At 40.1% G+C, this 12,756-nt stretch overlaps 1 protein-coding gene across 8 annotated transcripts in view; it reads left to right on the top strand.

The window, feature by feature from the left end:
* The window catches only part of LOC140480604 (E3 ubiquitin-protein ligase HECW1-like), a 467,461-nt gene that overhangs the window by 172,962 nt on the left and 281,743 nt on the right, over positions 1-12,756 (top strand). For all 8 annotated transcript variants that reach the window (XM_072575690.1, XM_072575692.1, XM_072575685.1 and 5 more), the window contains one exon: positions 5,619-5,713. In XM_072575690.1, coding sequence (XP_072431791.1) covers positions 5,619-5,713 — 95 coding nt within the window. The remainder of the gene's footprint in view (positions 1-5,618; positions 5,714-12,756) is intronic.

The following is a 12,756-nucleotide window of genomic DNA, read 5'->3' as shown; positions in this document are numbered from 1 at the left end:
TCCCATTCTACCTCTTGACCCATTCGAGACGTTCCTTGTCCAAGCTTTGGGATTCTGTTATATACTGGGGAGGCTTTGCTATTTGCTCCAATTGTAGATGTAATCTCTGCTGAGTCGATCTGCAACCAGCCTTTGTTGTGGGTTCCATCTTTCCTAAATATTATTAATGCTGCATCATAATTTACTGAATTCAGCAACTTCCAAACTGCTTCAATGTAAATATCATTGTTGTCTTGGTCAGCCTTTGTGAGTAGTGCTGGTATTTTGCATCAGTGCTTGCAACGGGAATATTGATGCACAATAACATGTTGTATTTAGAAGTGTGAAACCTTGGGGCTTGTATCTTCATTCTGGCACTGATAAGAAAGTGCCTCAGAGTACTTAGTGCAGGTGAATGCATGTGAAACATTGGAATCGACGTTTCGGGCATTAGCCCTTCTTCAGGAATGACTTTCCTCCTTCCTGAAGAAGGGCTAATGCCCGAAACGCCAATTCTCCTGCTCCTTGGATGCTGCCTGACCTGCTGTGCTTTTCCAGCAACACATTTTCAGCTCTGATCTCCAGCATCTGCAGTCCTCACTTTCTCCTCCATGTGAAACATTGGGCAGATCACATTTCTCTGGTGATAAGTAGGTCAAGATAGTTCCATTGGCATCTTTGCCTGAAATGTCAAAACTCATGTTAGTGCATGAATGCAGATGTTGGCAGCATTTCCTTTAGAGAAGTGGGGTATTCAGAGGTGGCTACTGATGGCTGAATTGACTGCATCAATCTTTTACTGACTGCAAAGTCTATAGCATCTTCATGGCCTTCTGTACATGTAGGAGAAAGTGAGGACTGCAGATGCTGGAGATCAGAGTTGAAAATGTGTTGCTGGAAAAGCGCAGCAGGTCAGGCAGCATCCAAGGAGCAGGAGAATCGACGTTTCGGGCATGAGCCCTTCTTCAGGAATGAGGAAAGTGTGCCAAGCAGGCTAAGATAAAAAGTAGGGAGGAGGGACTGGGGGAGGGGCATTGGAGATGCGATAGGTGAAAGGGGGTTAAGGTGAGGGTGATAAGGTGAGGGTGATAGGCTGGAGTGGGGGTGGGGGCGGAGTTAACCTCGCTATGGAGCTCATGTCATCAAAGCTGGTTCCCTGTAGAACAGCAATGTTGACATAAATGTGAGTAGCTCATGGTCATTCAGAGGCATTCTGCATTCACTTGCTGTGAAATGTGGACCATTGTCCATGCCAAAGTACATAGTCTTCATAGTCTAGCTTTCACGGTAGGAAATTTCTGCTTTGTTTGCTGCATAAGCAAAGTACAATTTTAAAGGTTGCAGACCCGCCTAGCATCTGAACCTGTACATTAACATTGGAAGCTAATTTGTGGAGGAGAATTGAAAGGCTATGTGGCTTGGACATTGCTTGTTTGAACAGGTGCTTGTTTGAAGGAAATACCAACTGCCTAATGGGACTGCACTCTGGATTTAATGTCCAGTTTATTCCTTTAGCTACAAATTCTTAATCTTATAGTTGATTTTAGTGAAGTGTACAATAGGGTTGTGATCACTGAAGATGTTGATGTAAGTGAAAGGTGGAGATGATTCCTGTGTAGATTATTCAAGTGGTGAATCTCAATGTTCAATGAGAGATATAAATTATAAATTTCACTTTTCCTGATTGAATGTCAAATTTACTGTAGATCTAAACATTTAGGCTTTAGACTTTAGATTTATTAAAGCCTCTTTTAAGGGGGTTGAAATAATTAAGCAGTAAGGGGAATTACACTTTCATTGCACAGCTTTTATTCTATGCTATGTATTGAATACTATGAATATTTCTCCTTAGTGGTGTCAAATCACACTAAGAAAAAATACCCACAACCCTAAAGTTGTTATTTCATTTATTTTCCAACAACTATTGGAAGGTTTTGTGTTCTGTAGTTTCAGAGCTATTTCATTGATTTGGCATGTTATGTTAGGGGCAGGCTTTAGCCAGGAACAATAAAACACTAATTATGCCACTCTCAAAGGAACAAAGAATATAATCAATGTAACTGCTAGGTTCTGCAGGTCCACAGGAATGCAGCAATCTGAGAAGCTGTGTGCAGACTTTATCCTGTGATAAATAATACATGTGCATGGCCACCTGGAAGACCTTTGTAAGGTCATTACACTGAATAAAACACATCACGTACAGCAACTGAAGGAAACACTGGAAATTGTAATTTCATGATTAAATCTTTTGACCATTTGAAAAATAAACAGAAGATAACCACATTCACAAGTGTTCAATTGAGAAAAATTATAAATGCATTCAACACAAGTGATTAACTCATCAGTAAAGTTTTAACAAGTATTCTGAGATGTTCCTCACTGGCAGAATGAACAGGAAGCCAATTGAAACATACAAAGTCCAGACTGATAATAAAGTGTCAGTCTCTGTTATGTACTTGGAATGAAATGCACATTAGATCTGATGGAAATCAGAGCTGCTCCTGATCCATCTCCCTAACTTTGTCAGAAGTGCAGTGGAAGTTCTGTTTGAATGTGTAAAAAGGATTTTCATCACACTTCTTGCATATTAGAGTGCTAAACCTTAAGCTGTTTGAGAACATTATGATTCACAATATAGTCATCTCTATTACCAAATGGCTAAGATTAAAAAGTGTTGATATCCTGGATATTAATGAGAATTAACTGAGGAGGCCATAGTGACATGTCAAAAATTCCTCTTTTTCAGTGCCAATATTTATTGTTCCTTTATATCTTACATCTACTTTTAGGTAAGGAATGCTATACACATTTATTATCTATAGACACTTACTTAGTTGCATTCATCAGACCTATATGGATGTTAGATGCAGCCATACTCACATTTTAGCTCCAGTGTTATCCAGAAAGGTGCGATGCATATTTAATCAGTTTAGGATGGAAAAACTGATTGGGAACCGATTCTTTTGAATAAGAAGTAATATTCAATTTTAAGCATTTTTTTAAGCAAATAGTAAGTCCATGATTGCAAATATTTGTCTGTCAGATTTTAACTAAGGCTAATGACATTGTCATTATTTATGGGAATCTGTCCAGGTTGCTTTAATCACTGTTTGCTTTATTAATACTATGCGAAGAATGGAGGAAGTGGCTGTGTTTGAGCAATAAATACAAGCTAAATGCTCAACATCTTGCAACTTGTTCAGTTTCAAAATATTGTATTCTGCAGAATGTATGGATGTGTGGTGGAGGAAGATTCAAGTGAGACATTCAAGAAGGCATTGGATGATTAATTAAATAGAAATATTGTGCTGGAACAAAGGCATGAGGTTGCCTTTAAGTCAAAATGCTCAGAGAGCTGGAGCCGATGAGATGGGCCAAATGGTCTTCTTCTGCGCTGTAACAATTCTGTGATGTCCGTCTGACTAATTGTGCTCAGCCTGCTTATGAAAACACAGAACAGGACACATGCTGCAATAACAGTGACAACGCTAGATGTTAAAAATCATACAACACCAGCTTCACTCTGAAGGCTGTGCTTCCAAATAAACCTGTTGGACTATAACCTAGTGTTGTGTGATTTTTAACTTTGTCCATCCCAGTCCAACACCAGCACATCCACATCAAGACATGTGTAACTAATACTCCCTGCAAATCAGGAGCCATGGGTCAAACACTTTATTTCATCAGTAATACAGTCTGCCCTGGAAAAGAATGAGCACGTGATGCATCACTCTGAAAGGAATGAAGCAGTGCGCTGCATTCAACTTAGCAATTTTCCTGATATTAGAACATTTTTTCCTGTCACGTTCCTCGAATCTGTTAACATCTTGGATTTAAGAGTCTGTGTGATTTTCTTCTGAACTCTGGCTTCTCGTGAAAAAGATGAAATCTTTTAACTTAGCTTTCCTTTGCAACTTCAAAGCTACCTGGGTGAAAATAGGCAGTGTCCTGGGAGTGCAAACCAGGTACCAAGCTTAACATCAATTGGGCATAGATTTTTAACAACTCATCATTGGAGAGCTGTGGGTGTCAAACAGACATTCCGTGGCAGCTAATTGGTTTCACCGTGGCAAAGGTAGACGCAGGGGTCTTTTGGATGGCCCCTGGGTTGTTAGTAGGTGATTGGGAGAGAGGATGGTTAGAAGGATAATCACGCAGGAAATTGAAGTGGCTAATTAAGTTTTATTGTGACTTTGTAGAGATGGGAGGCACAGTCTTGGTCCTCCTGGTTCCATATTCATTATTTTTACAGCTTTATTTTTCTTGCTGGTGACCTCCAGCAATGGAGACACATTATTCTGAATATGACAGTTCTTCTTAATTTCAAGGAGAGTTTTTCAAACAGGCATAGGTCTTTTTCCATATGCAATACAGTCTAATATCTGTTTCAGGTGCTCGTTCTAGGCACCAATATTAGAGTTTTTACTAAGATGCGGAGGACCATTGATGTAATTGAATTGAACAATAGGGAGTGAAGGGAATTATGCTGCAGTTACTGGTAAGTGTGTTTTAGGTGAAAGACTTATTGTAATCCTTACTCCTGAGATTTTGCTACTGGGCCAAAAGTTAACTTAGAGTGCAAATGACAGAAAACAATTTAAGAGCTTCATTCCAATCAAGTGAAACTGTTAATACAGCTCTTCCATTTTACCGGACACTTTTTTTTCTGGGAATTCATAGTTATGAATTTATGTTACTTCATAAATCTCCCAATCTCTAATGTTGCTGTGTGCCTTGACTCTGGAAAAATCCTTGTAAGATTAAAAAAAGATAAATGGTATCTTTGATAGATTTTCTTTGAGCTAAATTTCATCTTTTTGCTGTCAAATTGTTTTTTTAAGTTAATCTCAGACCCATTGCTGGAGTGGGCTACTGTGTTGTGTTGAACGTCTCCACATGTGAACATTTTACAATGCATTCTTACGTAGAAATAAATTTTGTGGAGTCACTCACTATATTCAATGTTTCAGAAAATGAATCTTAAAAAAAAATAAGTTGTTTACAGTTTATAAGGTCAGCACAAGACAAAGGCAGAAATTGATAGCAGTCAGCATTCTGGGAAGCTGATGACAATGAACAAACAACATCACAAAAGGATTTTTTTTAACAATATCTGTTCAAGCTTTGTGCTTAGTTACGTTTGTTCACAGTATTTTGTGATCGGCATATCACTGCTTCTTTGTAATGCACTAGAGATTAGAGAGAGGAAATTACCAGGATGTGTCTCCCTAACTGCTGACTGGGGATCTTCCTGGTTGTGCTTGTAAATATTGTATGAGAATGACATGATACTTGACTGCACAGTGAAATGCTCCAATGGCACTTGCTGTCAAAGTTCACAAGTGAACAATGATTACTTGGGTGAAGTATCAGAACATGATGAGCACTTATGAAACCTTTCCACATGAGAAAAAAACAATTTTTAAAAACTTAAAATGTCACAGGGAGGGGTGGGTTGGGGGGGCGGGGGGTGGGGGGGAGATCGTAAGTTTCTAAAATGAAGAATACATATAAAATTAATCAAAATGTAACTCATGTTTAGTACAAACCACCAGAAGGGAAAAAAAAACTGGAATGAAAAGTAATGTTTCATATTGTGATCTCCTAAAGCTTGAACATGACCTTAATCTATCTTCCAGCTGAAACAAAAATCTGCTTTAAGTATTACCATGGAGCAAGTGGAGCACTACGAGCAACAACCCCAAGCATCAGTGTGAGAAATCCTTCTGTACCTGTAAGTTGTTGCTTCAATGTGTTTACTATATATAAATATACTTATCATTCCATAATCACACCTTAATTTCCAGTTCTGGGCTGACAAGATTAGATGTGACCAAAAGTAGAATTAAAAATAGAAATTATCCTCTTTCTCACCACGGTTTGTAGTCACTGAAAGCAACAGATGGTATTGCTATTGTATTGTAGCAAATCATATGATAATAGCTGTGTCAATTTATCCATACATTATTTTTGTGGTCTATACAAGGTGACTCTGTATCTTTTGTAATTAAAAAAAACCTTACCCCACATTTGACCAAGCTAATTTATGATATTTTTCTAATCTACTTATGCTTCTTTGACACTGTTTAACATTTAATTAGATGCTTTAAATCTGCTCCACTCAGGTCTTATTTCTGTCTGTCATTGTAAAGAATTACAGGTTGTTCTGCTATAACACACATTTTATTAATGTGTATTTGCTATAATAGGATTGATGAATTAGGGATATTGTTTCTAAAGCGCGAACTTTGAATCATGTGTACTGGCTGTAATGTGATTACATTGCCAATACTCTAAGCACTGTTTCTAAAGCACAATTTTCCTATGGTGTGGGATTGTACTAGAACACAACTATTGAATGAGAGAAGAACTACCTGTATTAATAAAACAACTGGACATATCCCGAACAAAGGTTGAAGTATTGTGGATATTTTCTGTGTTTGTAAAGCAATGTCAGTAAGAGGTGGAATCTTCAAAGCCCTGAAAGTTGTGGATCTTGGTGTGAGAGTTGAAAAAATTGTTTGAGACTGGCACTAACACGGTTCTTGATGTTCTCCAAACAAGTGTTGATTGGCAAGATGAGAATCTTTCGCTAGTGAGACTCAATCTATAGGCCATTACATTAAAGAAGCTTTTATTTGCCAAATCTTACCTCTGCTCTATAATGAATGTTCTTCTTTGGCAGCATATTGTAACTCATTCAAATGAGCATTGTCTACATTGCACCAACATTTGTAAAACATACTTTTATGATGGGATAATGCTGGTCAAGTTCAGTTTTTTTTTCATTCATTATTACACACATATGTTTTGTGGAATAATGTAAAATGAGTGCTGAGAGTTTCCTTCATCTTGTTTTCATTTCCAATTTCCAGCACTTGCTATATTTTCCTGTTGTTTTGGCAGAGTTCTAAGATATGCTCAGGAAAGTTTTCTGGATTGGTGTGTTTCTGTCCTATAAATAGAGATATTGCTGGATCTGGTTCTGGGGACTTAAGTGGATCAGTTATCAATGGGGTAATATATAGATTCTTGATCAGTGGGGGAATCAAATTGCAGGAAAGCGGATATGAGAAACATTGGATCAGCTATGATCCTATTGAACTGTGGAACAGGCTCAAGGGGTTGAATGGCCTCGTCCCTGTTCCTATTACCTGTGGTCTTATGGAACTATGTGAGAAGGTGATCATGACTTCATAAGGTTTAACTTTGAAATTGGAAAAAAACAAGAAACAATTTCATGTGAAAGTACTTAACTGAGAGGAAACCAACTTCAATGGCATGAGAATGGATTGTGCAGAAATAAATTGGAATCAAAGATTTGCAGACAGAACTGTAATGGAACCTTGAGCTGCTTTTAAAGAGACAGTAGATTATGTAGAGTGGAGGTATTTTGCTTAGAAGGGATAAATGCAGGGCTTACTAAGTCAGAGCTCCCAGAATGAAAACAAGCTATGAGTTGAAGCTACAAGTGGTACATATAACAAGTGCCATGTTGATAATACAAGTGAAAAGCAAGTTGAATACAGAGTATTCAGATGGGGGAAGTGAAAGAGGAATAACAGCAGCAAAAAGTGAATATGAGAAGATATTAGCTGCTAATATAAAACAAAATCCCAACATCTTACATAAGCATCTAGATAGTAACTGATTGGTAAAGTGAGGAGTTGGGCCAGCTAGGGACCAAAAATAGTGATTTACACACGGCTAGAGGGAGGGAGGCAGCATGGCTAAAGTCAGAGCAATTAAAATCTTTAAAAGATTTCTAATGTGGGTGCAGGAGCAGAGAGACCTGGGGTAGATGTGCACAACTTATTGAATCTGGCAGAGAAAGCTGGTAAGGCAGAGTCTGGAAGAACACAGCAAGTCAGGCAGCATCAGGAGGTGGAGAAGGGTTACACCTGAAATGTCAACTTCTCCACCTTCTGATGCTGCCTGGCTTCTTGTGTTCTTTCAGCCTCCTGCCTGTCCACTTTGGATTCCAGCATCTGCAGTTTTTTTGTCTCTATCTGAGGAAGCTGGGAAAGCAATTAGAATGGCATAAGGACCATGGAACCTTATAAAGGGAGGCACAGAGTTCATAAGCAAGGAAATTACGATGAAGCTTTTATAAAACACTGATTCAACTTCAATTGTAGTACTGTGCCCTTTGAGCACTTCACTGTAATAAAGACATCAATGTATTTTACCTTATACTATATTAATATTGTACCAATAACAGAAAGTTGCCTCAAGGAAAGGTTTGGTGGTATATATTCCTGGTTACAAGTTGTTTTTATTTATTCATCGGATGCGGGCATTGCTTATTGGGCAAGCCTTGCCCATCCATTAGCCCCTGAACTGAGTGGTTTACAAAACCTTTTCAAAGTCAACTATATTGTTGTGGGTCTGAAATCACATGTCAGCCAGACTGCACAAGGAGGCATTGTCCCTTCCCCAAAGAGCATTATTGAATCAGGTGGGTATTTATAACAATGGTTACTAGGCTGCCATTAGCCTAGCTACTCATTTATTTTTTACTGAATTCAAATTTGACGATCTACCATAATGGGATTCAAACACATGGACCTTAATGGTAAGGTCCTAGGGAGTGTTGCTGAACAAAGAGATCTTGGAGTGCATAGCTCCTTGAAAGTGGAATCATAGGTAGATAGCTTAGTGAAGAAGGCGTTTGGTATACTTTTCTTTATTGGTCAGAGTATTGAGAACAGGAGTTGGGAGGTCATATTGCGACTGTACAGGACATTGGTTAGGCCACTGTTGGAATATTTCATGCAATTCTGGTCTCCTTCCTATCAGCAGGATATTGTGAAAGGGTTCAGAAAAGATTTATAAGGATGTTACCAAGGTTGGAGGATTTGAGCTATATGGAGAGGTTGAATAGGCTAGGGCTGTTTTCCCTGGAGCATCAGAAATTGAGGGGTGACCTTTTAGAGGTTTATAAAATCATAAGGGGCATGGACACAATAAATAGACAAAGTCCCTTCACTGGGGTAGAGAGTCCAGAACTAGAGGGCTGAGGTTTAGAGTGAGAAGGGAAAGATATAAAAGAGACCTAAAGGGCAACATTTTCATGCAGAGAAAGTGGTGAAGGCTAGTAAGATTGCAACATTTAAAAGGCATCTGGATGGGGATATGAATAGGAAGGGTTTGGAGGGATATGGTCTGGGTGCTGGCAGGTGGGATTAGAGTGGGTTGGGATATCTGGTCGGCATGGCTGAGTTGTACCAAAGGGTCTGTTTCTGTGCTGTACATCTCTATGACTCCATGACATATCCCCAGAACGTTAATCTGGGATTTTGAGTTATTAGTGTCGAGAGTGTGGTGCTGCAAAAGCACAGCAGCTCAGGCAGCATCCAAGTAGCAAGAGAGTTGACGTTTTCCCATCAAGAATAACGAAGGGCTTTTGCCTGAAACGTCGACTCTCCTGCTCCTCAATGCTTCCTGACCTGCTGTGCTTTTCCAGGATCACACTCTTGACTCTAACCTGCAGTCCTCATTTTCGCCTATTCTGAGTTACTAGTCCATTGACATTCTATTATGCCGTAACCTCCCTAAGGTGTTCAGCAAAGATAAGAAATAAAAAAAGAGAGAGGTGACTAGCATTTTTGGTTAAGGAAAACATTTCAATCTTGGAGAAAGTAAATGTTTCAGATGCTTATAGGACAGAATTAATTTCTTGGAGATTAAACAATAAGAAAGGGACAATCACATTGCTCAGTGTAATCTATGGTCCACCAACTAGTGGGAGGAAATGGAGGAACAAATCTGCAAGGAAATTACAGAGAAGTGTAAACAGCCTTGAGTGGTAATAATTGGGAATTTTACCACTATCCCAGTCTATATATAGGTTATTGATTTAGCATTAAGGGACATATGTTTCTAGATTGTGTTTAGGAGGATTTCCTACAGTAGTGTGCATTAGTCCAATAAGAAAGACCTGGTTCTTTGGAATGAGTTGGATCAAGTAGAACACGTGATACTGGGGACCATTTGGGGGACAGTGAACTTTGTATCATAAAGATCAGGATAACAATCAAAAATTATGTTGGTCATGCCAGAGTAAGAATAATAAACTTTGGAAGAGCAGCCTTTATTGGCGCAAAATCCGAGTTGATCAGACAACTGGAAACAAAGCTTGGCAGGAAAAGCAGCAGCTGAACAATAGGCTATTTTCAAAGAGCAAATGGTTCAGGTACAGGGAAGGTAGATTCCCTCAAAAGGGAAAGGGAAGATGAACAAATCTAGAGCTCCCTGGCACGATAAAGGAAATAGAAATGATTCAACTAGGGTAATGCTGTTGATGTGTATATGTGGACTTTCAGAAGGTATTTGATACAGTGTCACACAACAGAGTTGAGGAAAGCTATAGCTCACAGTATTAAAGGGACAGCAGCAACATGGATACAAAATTGTGGTCACTCTGCAGGGGCATGGGAACCCAGACTGTAGCTTTAGGGTGCAGGACCTGGAGTGTAGGGAGGTTAGGAATATGGCATCAATCTTAAAGGAGGGTGCCTGTAAACAGAAGAGTGGCTTGAAGTGTGTATACTTTAATGCCAGAAGTATACGAAATAAGGTAGGTGAACTTGCAGCGTGGGTTGGTACCTGGGACTTCGATGTTGTGGCTATTACGGAGACATGGCTAGATCAGGGACAGGATTGGCTGTTGCAGGTTCCAGGGTTTAAATGTTTTAGTAGTGTCAGATGTGGGGCTAAAAGAGGGGGTGTGTGGCTTTGCTTGTCAAAGATAGTATTACAGCGGTGGAAAGGAAGATGGACGAAGATTTGCCATCTGAGGTAGTTTGGGTTGAGGTTAGGAATAGGAGAGGTGAGGTCACCCTGTTAGGAGTCTTTTACAGGCCTCCTAATAGTCCTAGAATCGTTGAAGAAAGGATTGTGAAGATGATTCAGGAGAAGAGTGACAGTAATAGGGTGATTGTTATGGGAGACTTTAACTTTCCTGATATTGATTGGGAAAGCTATAGCTCAAGTTCGTTAGATGGGTCAGTGTTTGTGCAATGTGTGCAGGAGAGTTTCCTGACACAATATGTAGATAAGCCAACAAGAGGGGAGGCCATACTGGATTTGGTTCTGGGTAACGAACCAGACCAGGTATTAGAACTAGAGGTAGGTGAGCACTTTGGGGACAGTGACCACAATTCGGTGATTTTTACTCTAGTGATGGAGAGGGATAAGTGTGTACTACAGGGCAAGAGTTATAGCTGGGGGCAGGGAAATTATGATGCGTTGAGGCATGACTTAGGATGTGTGGATTGGAAAAGGAGATTCCAAGGCAAGAGCGTAATTGATATGTGAAACTTGTTCAAGGAGCAACTATTGAGTGTCCTTGATAAGTACGTACCTATCAGGCAGGGAGGAAAGGGTCATGTGAGGGAGCCGTGGTTTAATAAGGAGTTGGAATCCCTTGTTAAAGGGAAGAGGGCGGCCTTTGTAAAGATGAGGCGTGAGGGTTCAATAGGGGCGATTGAGAGTTATAAGGTAGCCCGGAAGGACCTGAAGAGAGAGCTAAGAGCAGCAAGGAGGGGACATGAAAGGTCCTTAGTTGGTAGGATTAGGGAAAACCCTAAGGCTTTCTATAGGTATGTTAGGAATAAAAGAATGACTAGGGAAGGAATAGGTCCAATCAAGGATAGTAATGGGAAGTTGCGTGTGGAGGCTGAAGAGATTGGGGAGGCACTGAATGAATACTTTTCGTCAGTATTCACTCAGGAACAGGACATTGTTGTCGATATGAATACTGAGGCATGAATAAGTAGAATGGATGGCTTTGAGATATGTAGAGAAGAGGTGTTGGAAATTCTGGCAAGGGTGAAAATAGATAAGTCCCCTGGGCCTGATGGCATTTATCCTAGGATTCTCTGGGAAGCAAGGGAGGAGATTGCAGAGCCATTGGCCTTGATTTTTGTGTCCTCTTTGTCTACAGGAGTAGTGCCAGAGGACTGGAGGCTAGCAAACGTGGTTCCCTTGTTCAAGAAGGGGAGTAGGGATAATCCTAGTAACTATAGGCCAGTGAGTCTCACTTCTGTTGTGGGCAAAGTCTTAGAGAGAATTGTAAGGGATAGGATTTATGCACATCTGGATAAGAATAATGTGATCAAGGATAGTCAGCATGGTTTTGTGAAGGGCAGGTCATGCCTCACAAACCTTATTGAATTCTTTGAGAAGGTGACTAAGGAGGTAGATGAGGGGAAAGCGGTAGATGTGGTATATATGGATTTTAGTAAGGCGTTTGATAAGGTCCCCCATGGTAGGCTACTGCAGAAAATACAGAGATATGGCATTGAGGGTGAGTTGGAGGTTTGGATTAGGAATTGGCTGACTGGAAGAAGACAGAGGGTAGTAGTTGATGGCAAAGGTTCATCTTGGAGTGCCGTCACTAGCGGTGTTCCGCAAGGATCTGTTTTGGGACCATTGCTGTTTGTCATTTTTATAAATGACCTGGAGGAAGGGTTAGAAGGTTGGGTGAGCAAGTTTGCGGATGATACGAAAGTCGGAGGAGTTGTAGACAGTGAGGAAGGATATGGCAGGTTACAGCGGGATATAGAGAAGCTGCAGAGCTGGGCAGAAAGGTGGCAAATGGAGTTCAATGTAGCTAAGTGTGAGGTGATTCACTTTGGTAAGAGTAATAAAAAGATGGGGTACTGGGCTAATGGTCGGATACTTGGTAGTGTGGAAGAGCAGAGGGATCTTGGTGTCCATGTACACAGATCTCTGAAAGTTGCCACCCAGGTAAATAGTGTGGTGAAGAAGGCA

The sequence above is a fragment of the Chiloscyllium punctatum genome, chromosome 8, assembly GCF_047496795.1.
Source record: "Chiloscyllium punctatum isolate Juve2018m chromosome 8, sChiPun1.3, whole genome shotgun sequence".
In the NCBI taxonomy this organism is placed as follows: domain Eukaryota; kingdom Metazoa; phylum Chordata; class Chondrichthyes; order Orectolobiformes; family Hemiscylliidae; genus Chiloscyllium; species Chiloscyllium punctatum.
The sequence above is the reverse complement of the archived record's forward strand: the minus strand, read 5'-3'. Positions and strand labels throughout refer to the sequence as shown.